Source organism: Erinaceus europaeus, chromosome 2 (assembly GCF_950295315.1).
Source record: "Erinaceus europaeus chromosome 2, mEriEur2.1, whole genome shotgun sequence".
Taxonomy (NCBI): domain Eukaryota; kingdom Metazoa; phylum Chordata; class Mammalia; order Eulipotyphla; family Erinaceidae; genus Erinaceus; species Erinaceus europaeus.
The window spans coordinates 53,618,208-53,636,509 of NC_080163.1; the positions used below are offsets into that span (position 1 = coordinate 53,618,208).

General features: G+C 43.7%; 1 protein-coding gene, 1 long non-coding RNA gene and 1 pseudogene across 5 annotated transcripts in view; all 3 read left to right on the forward strand.

Annotated features, from left to right (window-relative positions):
* Positions 1-18,302, forward strand: part of LOC132535287 (uncharacterized) — a 422,795-nt gene that overhangs the window by 364,552 nt on the left and 39,941 nt on the right. The gene's annotated exons all lie outside the window — the stretch shown is intronic.
* STK32A (serine/threonine kinase 32A) overlaps positions 1-18,302 on the forward strand; it is a 171,566-nt gene that overhangs the window by 113,323 nt on the left and 39,941 nt on the right. For all 4 annotated transcript variants that reach the window (XM_016185286.2, XM_016185287.2, XM_007516361.3 and 1 more), the window contains one exon: positions 9,331-9,420. In XM_016185286.2, the coding sequence (XP_016040772.1) occupies positions 9,331-9,420 (90 nt within the window). The remainder of the gene's footprint in view (positions 1-9,330; positions 9,421-18,302) is intronic.
* Positions 16,688-18,200, forward strand: LOC103107616 (GPI transamidase component PIG-T-like; annotated as a pseudogene).

Below are 18,302 nucleotides of genomic sequence, written 5' to 3' on the forward strand. Positions count from 1 at the left end.
AGCTCTGAGGTCCTAGGCTCAATCCAAGCACCACTATAAACCATTAAAATAGAATAATTTTGGGAGTCAGGCTGTAGTGCAGCAGGTTAAGCACAGGTAGAGCAAAGCACAAGGACTGGAGTAAGGATCCTGGTTCAAGGATCCCCGCTCCTCACCTTTAGGGGAGTCACTTCACAGGCAGTGAAGCAGGTCTGCAGGTGTCTATCTTTCTCTCCCCCTCTCTGTCTTCCCCTCCTCTCTCCATTTCTCTCTGTCCTAACAGTGACATCAATAACAGCAACAATAAAAAAACAAGAGCAACAAAAAGGAAAATAAAATAAATAAACAGATAGATATATAGATAGAATAATTTTAAAAAGAAACATTTCTCCCCAAAAAGAGAGAGAGATAGAAGGAATACTCAGCACTGTCACCTTTGACATAGATAGTTCCAGCAATTAAACCCGAGACTTCCTGCATGCAAGTTCTATGCTCTACCCTGAAGCTAACTCCCCAACTTTATTCACCTCGTTGGTAAGTTTAGGGGCACTTCATCATCTGCCAAGGTATTCCTGGAACAAACTGGAGATCACATAACACAGTTCTGCTACCTCTAAACCTTGTGAACATAGCTACAAGCAACTCTTAGGAAATAGGGACTCCTTCACTGGGCTAAAATATGCAGAAGCATTTTTTGTTTATTTATTACTGGATAGAGAAATTGAGAGAGGAGAGGGAGAGAGACATAGAGACACCTTCAGCTTACTTCACCACTCCTGAAGTTTTCCCCCTGCAGATGGGGACCAAGGACTTGAACCTGGGTCCTTGTGCACTGTAATGTGAGCACTTAACCAGATGTGCTACCGCCTGTCCCCAAAACACTTTGAAAACTGCAATTCATCATCCAGGTGGAAATACTACTCAAAAATTTTAGCCAACATGCATCTAGCCACAGAAAAGCTATATAAAGTAGGCAGTTACTTACAGAGGTCATCATCTTATTCTGCTATAGCCAGGTCTTCCTTTGCAAGTGTGAACTCAAACTCTTCTGATACCAGAATCACCTCGGGCCAGGTCTTGCTTGAGTACACCTGGTAGCTCTGCCCTCAGAGTTTCTGATTTAACAGGCTACAGGTGGGGCCAGGACTCCATAAACTGTACAGCTAGTATGTTCACAGGTAATGCCAAGACTGTCAGTTGTGGAACCCACACTTTGGGAACAAGGTGACTCTAGAACAATCTCTGCCAGTTACCAAACTCAAAGTTGAGTTCTGCATCTCGGAACATCTCGGGCTCAAGGAGCTGAGTGCACAGGTGCACATCTCTGGTTTATCGCAATAGCCTGTGGGCCTGCTTAGGTTTTTTTCATGTGGGTGCCTGGCCCACCCCCCAGCCCCAGTCCTGTTGCACTGGCAGCTCAGAAAAGAAAGCCCACCTTGTGCATTTTGCAAAATCACAGTGAAACTTTTGATGGTGATGAAGTTTTGATGGTGACAAGGGACAACTTCCTACCAAATGTGGAATTCAATCTCAGGCTATCATGATCCTATTTGATCTCCCCATAGCCTCTTAAGAAGACTATTGTTATACCAAATTGTTTACCACCAAATCTATAGAGAGGAAAGTTTGCATTTCTAAGGTAATGCAATTAGTTAGTAGTAGAACCTGGACCTGAAGCCAATGGTCTGGCTCAAAAAAAAAAAAAAGGTTTTCTTTCTTTCTTTCTTCCTTCCTTCCTTCCTTCCTTCCTCCCTTCCTCCTTTCCTCCTTTCCTCCTTTCTTTTCTTTTCTTTTTTCATTGCTGGAGCTTCACTGCTCTGGGCATGCATTTGTGGATGGAAAGAAGAAGAGAGAGGGAAAAATACCAAAGCATAGGATTTCACTCAGTGTGGTGGGAACCAAGTTCAGGAATGGGTTGAGTGTATTGCAAAGCTGTCCGCTGCCCAGGTGAGCTATCTTGCCAGCTCCAGAGAACATTTTTTTAAAATAAGACAGAGAAATTTGGAGAGGATGGAGAGACAGAGAGAGGGAGAAAACATAGACACCTGCAGACCTTCTTTACAGCTTGTGAAACATTCCCCCTGCAGGTGGGGAGCAGGGCCTTGATCCTGGGCCCATGCATGTATCTTTTTGCATAGTACTATGTGTGCTTAACTGAGTGCACCACAGCTGCCCTCCGTCCCCAGAACTGACTCTTTACCACCAAATCTACAGGTTCACTTAACTGGTGTCAACTCTTATGAGCCACTATTTGGTCCTGTGTGTCTGTTCCATAAGGAGACAGGAAAAAAGAAAAACTAAGACAATCTGAACTCTGTATGACAGTAAATCATTGAAACCGCCCACTGAATTGTTACCTTTCAAAATATCTTAGCTTTTAACTAGGTGCGTGCTACTCACACTTTACTAAAATGTCATTGGGACTAGTAATCTAGCTCACCTGGATACTGTGCCTGCTTTGCTGTATGCTCAATCCAGGTTAAAATCGGCTTCTATCTTGCCCGTGGAAGCTTTGGTGTGTGGTATCTTTCTCTCTGTCTGTGTCTGTTATTCTATCTGAAAGCCTCAATGACAATGACAGTAACAACACCAAAAATGCTGTCACATAAACAAAGAGAAAATACTTTTGGCCCAGAATGAAACTCTGGAGAAAAAGGCAGAAAGATCTTCGGCAGCCAGCTGGAAGCTATCAGGGGCACATAGTGAAGGTGGGTAGGGAGCGTGTTGACAATAGGACGTGGAAGAATCCTGTGTCTTCTCCAAGTGCAGCCACATAACAGGAAAAAATGCAGCAACATGCAAATGGAGATCCCAACATTTCAAGAACTTCTGGTAGCACATGACTTTTGTGTTGACAGCTAAGCTAATGTTGGCAAGCAATAACCCTGATACAAATAGAAATGGAGGGTGAGTCCACTCCATTTCTATCATATGTGTGAGGCTTTGGCATAAAAATAAATAAGTAAAGAAATAGATAGTAAATAAATAGATATCATGCAGTATAGAGAAAAAAGTAGTAGATGTTGGAGAGGTTGTGGGGGAAAAGGGAGTCTTGCCCTGCATTGCTGGTAGTAATGTAAATTGATTCAGACCCTGGAGAAAACAGTTTGAAGACTCAGCAGAATGCCAGAAATGTATCTACCCTATAATCCCACAATTCCTCTTCTGGAGATGAATCCAAAGGAAACAAAGACACCCATCAGAAGAGATCTATGCACACCTCTGTTGAGAGCAACACAATTTTTTGTTACTTATTTATTTATTATTTTTTAAATTATCTTTATTGGATAGTGACCACCAGAAATTGAGGTGAAAGGGTCTGATAGAGACAGAGAGAGACTCCTGGAACACTCCTTTACCACTCGCTAAGTTTACCTTGCAGCTGGGGACTTGGAGCTTGAACCCGGGTCCTTGAGCAGTGTAACATGTGCGCTTAAACACATGCACCACCACCTGGCCCCAGCAGCACAATTTGTTATAGCACAAAACTTAGAAGCAGCCCAGATACCCAATAATAGATGAGTGGCTAAGAAAGTTATGATATATGCATATATAATATACATATATGCAATGAAGCTATTAAAATGATGAAGCAACCTTCTTCCCATCTTCTTCTTTTCCTCCTCCTTCTCCTCCTCCTCCTCTGTTGGGACCATGTGTAAGCCTGATAGAGCTTAGAGAGAACCACCCCCATCCTTGGATGGAGGTCTGAGAAGATAACCTCTTGGTAAGTCTCTTTCAACCGAGGTGAGCATAAGGGGGGAAGCTCAGACTTGGTTCTTTCCTTCTTGACTCTCAGGCCCACAGATACCCCAGTACTTCCCTCCATTAACTGCAGGCCACATGGCCACAGATTCACTTATTCAAAGTCATCTTCTGATCACAAAAGAACACACCTTATCACACACTTCATCACACACCTCAGACCCCAGACAAGAGAAATTCCAAACTATATGGCTTTTTGATATCCATCTTCTCTCTGTCTCACTCTATAGGTTTAACCCCTATGCTCCTCTCAGATTCCTTTGGATAATTAAGTTGCTTATGTCATGGAGAATAACTGTCTTGTATCTCATCAATTTCTGTCATACCAGCCCCCTACCTTAGGGGCATGCTGACTGTTAAGAAACCTGTAATTTCTGTCATATTTTAACAATAATTAACTGTTGTATGCTTTACATTGAGTTGTTCTAGTTCTCCCCCACCAAGAAAATTGGATCAGTCCTGCTAATTTCACGGGCCCGCTTGGTCCCGCCCCAAGGAACCCCGAGAGAGGGCCAGAGTTCCAGAGTTCCAGAGTTGGAGAGTTGGAGGGTTGCAGAGTTAGAGAGTGCTTGGTGTCGTCGCGGGGAAAGAGGCAGCAGAGTTCTGTTTGGTGATTAGTTTGGTTTAGTTTATGAATTGTTGTTCCTGAATAAAGAAATACAGCTTCCCTGCCCAGCCGTATGTCTCTGGTCGTCTCTGTTACCCGCCGTGAAGCTAGCCCGGCCAGCTAGAGCCTCCGAAATTTTAACAACAAATGGCGCCCATGTGGACCTGACCTGAGCATCTCTCAGATAAGTGAAGACAACTTGGCTACCTATGTACTATGGCCTTCTCTTCTGCTTGTGAAGAGATCTCCAAAGGCCTCTGCTCTTTCTTCACGAGACTGTTTTGCTGTTTCTGGAACATTTATCTCTGGACCACTCTGTGGTTTCCACTCGCTCAGGCGAACTCAGAACAGCCAGCACGAATAGCCAGCGGGCGGGAGGCGAGGCGCGGAGCTGCTGTTTCCACCTGGTTAAACAGCCAGCCAGCCGGCTGCGCCCAGACAACCCCGCGCACCGCGCCCCGCAGCCCGCAGGAGGCTGACGCCAGCACGCAGGAGCCCAATGCCACCACGCAGGAGCCCGATGCCACCACACAGGAGCCCGATGCCAGCATGCAGGAACCCGATGCCAACACGTAGGAGCCCGATGCCAACACGCAGGAGCCTGATGCCACCACGCAGGAGCCCAATGCCAGCACGCAGGCCAGCCCACAGGAGCCGGCTCTCCATCGCGTGGCGCAGGGCACTAGACGTGTGATCCCTCCACGCTGCTCGGCCACTGCAAGCAGGGCAGCAGACATGACAGGGCCATGGGGCAGGGCCGCGGCGGCCTATCATGGCCACCACCCTTGGTCACCTAGGCCCATGCCTTCTACACAGCTGGCCCGCCCGCCCTCTTGCTATGAATTCTGGAACGATCCCGGACCTCCCGGACCCCCGGGCTCCCTGCCGAAACTGGGCACACGAGATCTCCAGCCGCCGGTCCGGTCTGAAGGCAGACAAGCTGGAGTACACAGAGATTTGTACAGAGATCGCAACCTGCAATTCCTAGAAGTGAAGCTGCCCAAGAGACCACCACTGGACAATGCACCCCCCCAACAACTAAGACAGTACAGATTTAAATTTGTGTTTAAAATGACATGTCTTTGTAACAAAGGTTTCTCTCCTTGTGTATTAATGACCATGTTTATGTGTATGTTTAAAGTTTGGTAAACAATAACTTTAAGGCTAAATTCTTACTAGTCAAAGTTAAATGAAAAAGGTTTTCAACGTAATTCTCATAAAGATAAAATTAACTTACATTTAAAGTCTGAGGTAAAAATTAGTTAACAATCAATATATTTTAACTAAGTTGGTCTAAACAAAAGGTTAAATAGACTTGTTGATGTGTAAAACTCTCCATTACCTTCTCTATTAGAAATGGTAGATTGCACAATGGCTATGCTAATTATTCTCATGCCTGAGGTTTCCGTTCCTGCACACAACTAGGGTGTGACTCCATCTTGAATGGGTGTAACAAAAGGTTAAAAGATGTTGTTGATATGTAAAAGTCTCAAATTCCTTCTCTATTAGAAATATGCTAATAACAAGTTTTGTTTCATAGTAAGTAAATTGCAGCCAGCTGCCTTTGGGACTCTAGGCCGTTCCCCGCCCCCATGCAAATGCCCGTCGAGGCAAGTACGCCCCCCCAGAGGCAAGAAATGTTTTTTTTTAAGCTGATAAAGTTTTGCCCACAGAGGCAAAAATGGCCCCCTCAGGCCTTCCCTTGGCAGCACACTGGTTCTTGTTACTTGCTTACATGTTTCTCCATGTTTGTGCCAGTTTCTTTTTTAAAAATGCCTGTATGATATATGTTTCTGTTCACCCCACACCCTTGATACTGTAGTCATTTAGTTAAAAAGAAAAGGGGGAATTGTTGTATGCTTTACATTGAGTTGTTCTAGTTCTCCCCTGCCAAGAAAATTGGATCAGTCCTGCTAATTTCGCGGGCCTGCTTGGTCCCACCCCAAGAAACCCCGAGAGAGGGCCAGAGTTCCAGAGTTGGAGAGTTGGAGGGTTGCAGAGTTAGAGAGTGCTTGGCACCGTCACGGGGAAATAGGCAGCAGAGTTCTGTTTGGTGATTAGTTTGGTTTAGTTTATGAATCGTTGTTCCTGAATAAAGAAATACAGCTTCCCTGCCCAGCCGTATGTCTCTGGTCGTCTCTGTTACCCGCCGTGAAGCTAGCCCGGCCAGCTAGAGCCTCCGAATTTTAACAACAATTAACTTCATTGCTTTTCTATTTAACTCATGTCCACTTTGCTAATAAACTGACTCTAGGATTCTGGGATTCTAGGACTCAGATTTTAGGCATGCTTAGAGTCCCCTGGTGTCTTTTACTTCGTGTGACCCCTGTTGTGAGCGAGAAAGAACCAGCCCATTACCTTTCCCCTGGAGACCACCCCGCCGGAGAGGGAGAGAGATACCCCTAAACTCCTCCTCCTCTTCCTCCTCCTTCTTCTTCTTCTTTTGCCTCCAGGCTTATCACTGGAGCTTGGTGCCTGCACTATGAATCCAGTGCTCTGGGAGGCTATTTGTTCCCTTTCGTTGCCCTTGTTGTTTATCTTTGTTGTTGTTATTGCTTTCATTGTTGTTGGATAGGACAGAGAGAAATGGAGAGAGGAGGGGAAGACAGAGAGGGAAGAGAAAGATAGACATCTGCAGACTTGCTTCATTTCTTGTGAGGTGACCCCCTTGCAGGTGGGGAGCTGGGGGCTTGAACCAGGATTCTTGTGTCAGTCCTGGTACTTTGCACCATGTGAGCTTATCCCACTGTGCAGTAGCCCAGCACCCCAAAATGATGACTCCATCTTCTTTGTCATACCTTGGAAGGATCTCAAAGGCATCATGTTGAATGAGATAAGCCAGAAATAGCAAGATAAAGGATGAATATTAAATGCAGGTGGAAATTAAGAAGCACCGACAGTAGGAGAAAACACAAGTGAAACTTGAACTGAGAGTATTGTATTGCATCAAAGTAAAGGATTCTGGGGAAGGAGGGAAAACGATAGGGTCCTGGGACATGGTGATGGAAAGTGATTTAGGTTAAGATAGGTCTCTTGCAGACACCTATCACAGGGAGATGAGAGCTTGTACCCATGTGTCAACAACTATACTATAAATCATTAACCCCACAATAAAGTGGATTTTTAAAAATTTAATAGAACTCCATGTGATTCGGTTACCCCACTTTTGAGGTAAATCCACTATGGATTTACCTCAAAAACACTAGCTTGGAGAACTCTATTACCTTATCTTCACTGGGGCATGTTGGGAACATGTGTAAGCCTGATAGAGCTTAGGGAGAACCACCCCCATCTTTGGATGGAGATCTGAGAAGATAACCTCTTGGTAGGTCTCTCTCAACCGAGGTGAGCATAAGGGGGGAAACTCAGACTTGGTTCTTTCCTTCTTGACTCTCAGGCCCACAGATACCCCAGTACTTCCCTCCATTAACTGCAGGCCACATGGCCACAGATTCACTCATTCAAAGTCACCTTCTGATCACAGAAGAACACATCTTATCACACACTTCATCACACACCTCAGACCCCAGACAAGAGAAATTCCAAACTATATGGCTTTTTGATATCCATCTTCTTTCTGTCTCACCCTACGGGTTTAACCCCTATGCTTCTCTCAGATACCTTTGGATAATTAAGTTGCTTGTGTTATGGAGAATAACTGTCTTGTATCTCATTAATTCCTGTCATACCAACCCCCTACCTTAGGGGCATGCTGGCTGTTAAGAAACCTGTAATTTCTGTCATATTTCAACAATAATTAACTTCATTGCTTTTCTATTTAACTCATGTCCTAATAAAGGGACTCTAGGATTCTGGGACTCAAGAACTCAGATTCTAGATTCACGCTAAGAGTCCCCTGGTGTCTTTTACTTCGTGTCATCCCTGTCGTGAGCGAGAAAGAACCAGCCCGTTACCTTTCCCCTGGAGGCCACCCTGCCGGAGAAGGAGAGAGACACCCCAAAAGGGGCATTATTTATAATAGCAAAGAACTGGACATAATCTAAGTGCTCATCTAAAGGTAACTGGATAAAGAAGATGTGGAATCTATACATGGAGTTCTACTCAGTTATAAAAATGTAGAGTCTTACCACTTAAAGCACCATGAATGGGCCTAAATTGCATGATACTTAGTGAAATAGGTTAGATGAAGAAAGATTAAAAACCTATCATTTCATTTGTGGCACAAAATAAATAAAACAAATTAAGTAAATAAGACAAAATAAAATATGAGCAAATTAGTCAATAGCAGAAGGGAACGGGGGAGAGATATGGGTAAATTAAGGAAAGTGGTCAGTTGTATGATGAAGTGTGAAATCAAACTTTGATTTGTGTGTTGTCATAGAGACAGATGTTGATGACTACACTTGAAACTTTTATAATGCTATAATTCAGTGTTAACTTGGCAAAACAGCAAAGTTAAAATAAGATTCAATTTCCTCCACCCCTTGGTTTTGCATCAAGGGATGCTGAAGCAATACTAAAGACATTTCAGAAAACTGAGGTTTTTGTCTTAGCAAAAAATATAACAAGCATGTCAGCTTTGTAGTAACAGTGTTTTTTTTTTTTAAAAAAAAAATCCAGTCAAGAGACAGCTTGAAAAGGTGATCCTCTGAATAACTCTTGACTATCTCCCTTTAGATTCGCACAAGTTATACCCATTAAAAATGTTGCTAGACAAAATTACTCTGGTCGAATTACCAGAGTATGAGTTCTTAGCCACCAAGATTAAAGCTTTCTGGGATTGAACTACAAATGAACAACCAGACATTAACCTTTGCATCTCATGTTATGCCTGCCTGATGGTGGCTGATTTAAGGCCATATTGGTCTCCAGGACAGAATAATTGAACTTTTCCAGCCTGCACCCAGTTGGAAATAGCATAAAAGAATTGCCAGATTTGATCAGAGTGGTGGTGAACTTGTGAGATGGCTGGAACCTAATGATCTCTGCTGTCCTTTTCTCTCTCTCTCTCTTTGCAGGGCATGTACACATCACTGACTTCAACATTGCTGCCATGTTGCCCAAGGATATGCAGATCACCACTATGGCTGGCACCAAGCCTTACATGGGTATGGCCTTTGTAACCAAAGAACAAAGCTTTTGCTGTCATATTCTGTAGATAACACTTACAATAGGTTTGAGCCTCTCTAGGGACCTGCAGCAAGAAATGCCCATTCCCCCTTTGGCTTAACCTGGGGAGCTTCTCATTTCCAGGTTCTGAGGTGAACCTCACAGTTCTCCAGTTAGCAAGCACCTCTCTTGCTCTTGATTCAGAAGGGCTACCTGTTGCCTTTTCAAACCACTATGAGTGACTTAAGATGGCTTCTCTCCCATTTCCTCACAAATAGTATGAATTAATTCCACAGCCATTCACTGTCTCTGTGTGCTTGACACTGTTTTGGGTGCTGGTGACCTGGAAGAGAGCAATGGTCCCTTGATTATAGTTACTTTCTAATAAGAGGACTTTGACAACTAAACAAAACAATAAGTGAGACATAGCAATAAGTGGGATGTTGTTAAGAGACTCTTATGAATGTTGTTTGTTGTTGTAATCATTATGTATGCATGAGTACATTGCAGGAATAGGGCTAGAAAGTTTACAAGTGTCATGGCCAGGCAGTTGTGCACTGGGTTAAGTGTATATAGTATAAAGTGTAAGGCACCCAAGGATCCAGGTTCGAGCCCTCAGCTCCTCACCTGCAGAGGGGTTGCTTCACAAGTGGTGAAGCAGATCTGCAGGTGCCTATCTTCTGCTCCCCCTATCTTCCCCTCCCTTTTCAATTTCTCTCTGTCCTTCCTATCCAAAAGAAAAAAAATGGCCACAGGAGCAGTGGATTCGTAGTGCAGGCACTGAGTGAGCCCCAGTGATAACCCTGGAGGAAAAAAGAAAGGAAGGAAGAAAGAAAGAGAGAAAATTCACAAGTGTCTTCTGGTTATAATTCTGATTTCCATTTTATCATAATTTTATAAATTTTTACTTTTGTTAAGATAAGGGACTAGATTGAGCCTGAGTATTCACAATTTACCCAAAGGTAAATCCAAAATTTACCAGAGACTGAATAAAAAGGATAAGATTAGGTGTCATTAAAATTGTTAGCTAATTTCACATTTCTTTGTGTTAATAATCATTTTAAAAGTGTCGGGCTAGTGACATGAGAGAGATGACCCAGGAACCGAGCTGGTGGCAGCGAGGCAGTTCAAATCTTTATTAATTCCTGCACCCAAGCTCTTAAAGGCCGAAAAATAGAAGTGGCAAGTTGGAAACGGAAGTGGCTTGACAATGCCATACATGGTTAGGAAAAGGGCTGAGAAAGGTAAAAGGGAACTGGGAAAGGTAGGAACTTCCTCAACAACTGTTGCAAGGGGTTTAATTGGTAGGATTAATAATACCCTGCAGGCAGGGAGGGTCTTGAGGGTAGAAAGATAATATATCAAATGAGCAGAATGGGTGGGGAAATAGGGAGGAGACCTTAAGTCATTTGTTAGACAAAGCAGAACATTGCTATGTAGATAATAAGAGAGCAGGCCATTGTATCAAGGAATGCAGGCTGAAGCAGGGGAGCTGGCTTAATGCTTTAAGGAATGCTGAGCCCTGGAGGCAGAAAAATGCAGGGTTTCTGGAGACAGGGACTAACTGACAGGGAAGCAAAAAATTGAGGTCCGTACCTCTCCCAAGCTCAACTTCAGCAAGAGAGAATCTGACAGGGAGATTCGTTTCTTCAGTTTCCCATTTTTCAATGGGAAAAGCCTCACCACGCTCAACCTGGTTCTCACAGTATTCCCAGCAAAAAGAATGCAAATTCTATGTTCTGTTTTTAGAGGTAGCTTTTTGTGTAGACCCCATTCCTACAGAATAAGCCCACCTCCCATCCACTTCCAGAAATAAACAGGGAGGTCCCTTGCCCCTTAGGGGTATGCTATTCAAGAAGGGCTTTCCTTCCCATCTGCTCCTAAGGCAGATACATAGACTCATGAAAGAGATTGTCTAAAAATTATGTTAGTGGATGGGTGGGTTGAAGTGTTGTGGGAGAGCAGGAAGAATTATGGGAGGAGAAGCACTTAGATGTGTCTTCTGATGGTCCCTGTGAAAACAGCCTGAGTCAACCAGTGTTGAATTTCAGGTCAAGTCTCACTGGCAACCATTGCAGCAAGAAATAGAGATTCACAGCAGTGGGTGAGTGTGAGTGTCTGTATCTGTGTGGGACTCAGTGTGCCAATGGATACATATGAATGTGCATGAGTGAGTGAATTGAGGAAGATTATTTAGATATGCTCCCCCTTCATAAGGGTATCCCTCATGCCCTGAGGCAGCAGTATGGAAGGAAGGGAGTCTCCTGTCACCATATCTGACTGGAGATACTAGCAGTCCCAATAAACCTCAATTATAGCAGAAACCCTGAGGAACATAGGGTCTTCTGGATTTTGTGGGATGAGGGGCAGAGAGACAGCTGAGCAGGAGGACACACTTGTCTTGTATGCCTGAGGCTCTGGAACCACATAAGTGCAGCAGGGTGGAATGGTCCCTTGTGAACTCTCTAAAAAAAATTTTTTATGGGCAGGAAGAGTGACTCAATAGTAAATAACATGAAATAAGAGTCTGTCTCTGGCACTGTGTTAGCAAAAACTTTTTAGGTAATTCTACCATGGATCCAGGGATGAAAAGTTCTGCAGAGATCATGGGTCATGTGGACTGGCAGAAGCTACTGAGTGACTGGGCAGTGGCATACCTGGTTGCGCACAAATGTTGACCATGCAGAAGAACTAAGGTCCAAGACTCCAGTCCCCACCTGCTGGGAGAAGCTTCATAAGTGGTGAGGCAGGGCTCTTTCTCCATCTGTCTTTATCTGTCTTCCCCTCTCCTCTCAAATTTTCCTATCTTAACCCAAAAAAAAAAAAAAAAGGGAAAAAATGGCCATTAGAGCTATAGATTCTCATGCAAGTACTGAGCCCCAGCAATAACTCTCATGTCAATTAAAAAATAAAAAGGGATCTAGAGAAAGGAGACCACACCAGAGCAGGAGCAGGGACTAGGTATTTCTGTTAGGATCCGTCTACTTCCATGATTCTTCTTCTGTGTCCTAAAACAAATGGTAAAGAAAAAATGGTTCCAGGGAAAAGTGAGAAAGAGACCTGTGAGAACCAAACCAGAGATAGATTTATAGCCGAGGGTGAATGTGTGTATTTCTTTTCTGTCATTTCTACTCCAGGGTAGCTGAAGCCAGCCTGATGGCATGGAGGGACTTTAAATCGGCAGAGAGACTGGTTTTTAATTAATTCCATAGGATGGAATTCTCAAGTATGTAAAGTAAATGTATTAAGAAGTAAAAGGGATGAATGTACATTAGGCAACAGCCTGACCTATCATTAAGAGAACCCCTATTCAGTAAAAAGAAGGGAGGCTAGGCAGATAATAGTTGTGAGCAGATGATGAAGACTCTTCCTAATGCTACTGTAATTCAATGAAATTATAAAAGCAAGTTAAACTGGAGGTGAGGGGAGAGGAGGGAATTTAGTCAGAGGTGAAGTGAACTTGCACTGACTGAGTAATTCACCAGCCAAATAATTTGAACCTGAAAGCAAGTGCAAGAATAATACCACTTTGAGTTTTTCATTATCATCCTAAATAGGAAAGCCAAAGATGGGGGGGCAGGGGTGGGGGAAGACAATTTCTACATGCAGGCCACTTCACTTTTCAAGAGAAAGAAATTTTCTGTGAAAAAAGAAAAAGAAAAAGGCACAAACCTTCCTTTCTATGGCATTTGAACAATCAGAAATCTCCAGACTTTCCATTACCAGTGGGGGAGAACAGATCTCTTTTGTCACTTGTAAAATAACAGACACACCTGATTCTGCCCCCAGAATTTATTTATTACCCCCAACCACGGGCCTCAGGTAATAAAGAGAAATACTGGAGCCTGCTGGTCTGATGAGTTTATTTATTTCCTGGGTTTCCACATTAAGGGCTATTTTCTTGGAGCCAAATCAGAAAATGTGCATCTGGGTTTTCGAGGCCTGGTTTCCATGGTGAGGGGAGGAAAGGGAAGCCACCTTTCTCTCCTCTCCCTAGTGATTTTAAATACAATATCTGTGTGATTTAATTCTCCTCCAAGCTGGTGTTCTCATCTTTTCACAACACAGAACAAGGAAATTGGAATTTCGTCAAGGTTCTGGAACCTCTCCAACGGCACCCTTGCAATTAACTATGGCTAATATTTATTGGAAGTCTTCGGTGGAGCAGACAGTGTGCTAAATGTTTTACCTCCATGTACTCATTTATTTTTTCCGCAACAACCCCATGGGGCTGAGGGTAATTATCACCATTTTGCAGAAGAAAAATAAGCCAAGTAATTTGTCCCAGATCACGCAGCTAATAATTGAGTAAGTCTAATTTAAAACAAGCTCTGTCCAACCTTAGAAAAACCCAGCTTCTCCCTGAAATAGGAATTGAGACATTTTTAAAAACATTTATTTGCGTTTTCTAAATGGCTGTATGTCAATTTAGGCAGAGCAATTCAGGTAGACATACCTGTATCTTGTTTATTGAGCTCTTCTCTTCGAAACCACAGAAAATTCCATGAAGCAGATACTAAAGTTATTCCTACTGTAGAACCTGCAAGCTGAGAAGTCAATGCTTTACCCAACACAGAGCTAGAGTTACAACCCTCAGGCCTGGTATCAGAGGCCTAAATCTGAACTCTATGCTTCCTCATTCCTCTTGGTCAATAAACACACCACAGAGGAATTGTAACTCACTCCTTCGCCATGCTACTTATTTGTCTTTCTCTCTATATATATTCTATCATTGTTACCCACCCCACCCCCTTTTTATTCTATCACTAACAGGGTTTCATTACTCCTATTTGGGGCCTACTTTTTTTTTCTCTCCATCATATCACCTTATTGGGGGGGAAAGAATGGTTTATAAGGCAGTTGTTGTCATATAAGTACAGTTTCTAATCTCTTCATGTTAGGTATCTGTGTCTCACTCGCATCATCAAGTAGCCTGTTTTCCCATTTTTCCTGTTTTTTAGCCCCCCTTGTGAGTGGATTCATGCGGTTTTCTTCTTTCTTCCCCTACTGTCTTACCTTGTTTAACATGATTCACATAGGTTCCATACAAGTTGTGGTATGAGAGAAAATTTTATCTTTTTTATACAGTTGTGTGATATTTTCTTATGTATATACTATAACTTTCTTAGACAATCATCTGTCTTTGGACTTCTGGCTTATTTCCAAGTTTGGGCTATTATAAATAGTCCTGCTACGAACATAGGTTCACATTGATCTTCCAGGTAAATGATTTTGTGTTCTCTGGGTAAGAAGCTAGAAGAACTGCTAGATCATATGATAGGTCTATTTTTTTTAGTATTTATTTATTTATTCCCTTTTATTGCTCTTTTTTTTATTATTGTAGTTATTATTGTTGTTGTTATTGATGTCGTTGTTGTTGAATAGGACAGAGAGAAATGGAGAGGAGGGGAAGTCAGAGAGGGGGAGAGAAAGATAGAGACCTGAAGCGACTTCCCTGCAGGTGGGGAGCTGGGGGCTCAAACCGGGATCTTTAAGCTGGCCTTTGTGCTTTGCGCCACGTGCGCTTAACCTGCTGTGCTACCACCTGACTCCCTATAGGGCTATTTCTAATGTTTTGAGGACTCTCTAGGCTGTTTTCCAAAGGGGATGAAGCAATTTACATTCCCATAAGGTGTAGAAGGGTTCTCTTTTCCCCACATTCTCCTCAGCGCTTGTTTCTTGTCCTTTTTAATGTATGTTGTTCTCACAACTGTGATGTCCTAACTCATTGTTTTTATTTGCATTTCCCTGATACTCAGTGACATTGAGCATTTTTTCATATCTACTAGTCATCTGAATCTCTTCTTTTGTGAAAATTCTGTTTTCTCCTCATATTTTATAGGGTTATTTATTTATTTATTTGTTTTTGTAAATATCTCCCAGCCTGCAAGGTGCCTTTCTGCTTTGGCGATGGTCCCTTTTGCTAAGCAGAAATATTCTAGTTTGTTATAGTCCTATTTTTTGTTGTTGTTTGTTTATTTTTGCTTTTATTTTCCTTGATGTTGGACTCAAGTGTCTGAAAACATTTCCACAGAAAACATTGTGAAGTGATCTGACAGTGTTTTCTCCTATGTATGTTATAGTTTCTGTCTAACAACTAAATTGTTTATCAATTTGGAGTTAATTTTTGTGCCATATCTGATCATTTTGGATAGTAGGGGAGCGACAGTGACAGAGACAGAGACAGAGGGAAAGTCATGATAGCACAGAAGCTCCCCCTGCCCCCAGTGCCTCAGGAGCTGATCTTGAACCTGGGCTGCATATATGGTAAAGCAGGCACCCTCCCAGGTGACCTATCTCAATGTCCTCATTGTTATCTTGTGTTCATTTTTCTTTTTCTTCTTGTTTTCTTTTTTAAGTTGCCACTCAGGCTGGTTACTGGCACTTGTGCCAGAACAACATGTTTTCCATTATTATTATATTTATTATTATTATTGACAGAGATAAATTGAGAGGGAAAGGGGAAATGGAGAGAAAGAGAGAGAAAAAGAGACACATGCAACACTGCTTTACTTCTCACAAAGCCTCCCACCTGCAGCTGAGGAGGGTGTCCTTACACATGGTAAGATATGTGCTCTAACGGGTGCATCACTGCTCTGTCCCTTTGTTTCTCTTCTGCTGTGGTAAAGATCAAACCCAAAGCCTCACACTTACTTGTAAGGTACAGACTGTTATTGAGTCAACTAGGGTCCAATTTTTATTTTATTTTTTTATGATTAAGACTGCTCCACCATCCACATGTGTAAATCAAGTGATGTGGTTCCATATATATATATATATATTCATTGGATTTAATTTTAAACTATATAAGGTGAATGTGGCTTGTTTGTTTTACTGCTTAGCTCTGGCTTTTGGTGGTGTCAGGGATTAACCTGGGAATTCAGGTGTTTTAAATGTGAAAGTCAGATACATAAACCACAGCTCGCTCTGTCAGGTCTGTTCCTCATGGGACTAGTTGACTTGGACCCCGCAGAGACCCCATGCAATAGCTGTGGGAGGAGCTTGTCATCACACAGCTGCCTTCTGGAAATGTGGCCACCACATTCCAGTTCTGCACGCGCTGGGATTCAGACCTGCAACAGGAAGTGTTTCATTACAGGCTCTTTCCCAAAGCCTGGGACAGCTGATCTCCAAGTCTTCTCTTCAGGAGCTACACCTTTCATTCACACAAGGTTTCTGGAGGACTTGATACTGACTGGGGGGTACCATTTCTGCAGGCCCCATCTGGTGCAGAACTCTGGGTCTGGTTTCAAGACATCATGACTGATGTGGATAAATTTTGGAAGGAGCTCAGTAATGTCCTCTTAGGGATCTTCTGCACCTCTCTCAACTTCATCAACTCTACCAACACAGTTACTCCCACTGCCTCTTTCAAACCCCTGGCACTGATCATATTTCTTCCACTATGCTGTGCTGCCATGAGAGATTGTCTGCACTGAGAAGCTCTTGCCCTATAGATCGAAGGTGGCCCTGTCTGTGCTGCTGAAGCCTGATCCTTTGTTCCACACTAGCTACCACTCCCAGGAAGTGCACATCTGTCCCATTTGTAGAAATGCACGTTGTACTAGTATCTCCTGGGAGCGGAGCCGACCCTTACTGTTGTTTTTGACACTTTCATCAAGGGGCAAGGGAAGAAAGATTGGTGGATGTTCTCTCGCACCCTCACTGAGCCCTGCCCCCTGCCTTCTGAGAGCCAAGTCTATGTGGACATCACCAGCTACAACAAGGACAATGAGACTCTGGAGGTGAGCCGACCTCCCATCACCACATACCAGGATATCATCCTGGGTACCTGGAAAACCTACGCTGTCTATGATTTGCTTGATACAGCTGTGATCAACAACTCCCATAGCCTCAACCTCCAGCTCAAGTGGAAGAAACCCCCAGATAATGAGACCCCACCCGTGCCCTTCCTGCATGCCCAGCGGTATGTGAGTGGCTATGGGCTGCAGAATGGAGAGCTGAGTATGGTGCTCTACAACACCCATCCCTACTGGGCCTCCCCCGTGCTGCTGCTGGACGCTGTTCCCTAGTGCCTACAGCTGTATGTGCACACCCTCACCATTACCTTCAAGGGCAAGGAGAACAAGCTACCTTACATCCACTATCAGCCTTCCCAGGACCAGCTGTAGCCCCACCTCCTGGAGATGCTGATTCAGTTGCCGCCCAATTCAGTCACCAAGGTCTCCATCCAGTTTGAATGTGCACCGCTCCAGTGGACTGAGTGCACCCCAGATCCCAATCATGACTTCTGTGTCATCCCATCTGTCCTCAGCGCCCTTGTTCTCAGCATGGTGGCAGCCAATCTGTGGCCCCCTCTTCAACTCCCTGTTCCCAGTCTCTGATAGCTCCAGCTACTTTGCGCGGCTCTACACAGAGCCACTGCTGGTGAGCCTCCCAACGCTGGACTTCAACATGCCCTACAGCCTGATCTGCCTCACATGCACAGTGGTGGCTATGTGCTATGGTTCCTTCTACAACCTCCTCACCAGAACCTTCCACACCAAAGAGTACAGCACTGGCGACCTGGCCAAGTGGCTGGCTAACCTCATCTGGCTGGCCTGGGGTATACTCCCTGCTCTGAGATTCTTCCCCTTTACAGCTGGGGCTGCTGCTGCTTCCTAGGGAGGAGTGTTGATGACCCCAAGTTCATCACTCTCTGACACTTGTTCTCTCCAGAGCTGATTTTTGAACCAAATTGCCTCTGGACTGGGCCAGGCTGTGCTGTCCAGTTTAGTAGCCAGGAGCCGGATGTGATGTCTGAATTTAAATTAACTTAAGACTTTTGCTCCTCAGCTGCACTTGTCATGTTTCAAGTGCTCAGTAACCAGTGGTTACTGTACTTATACTTAATAGTGGCTGCTGTACTAGAGAGCCCAGA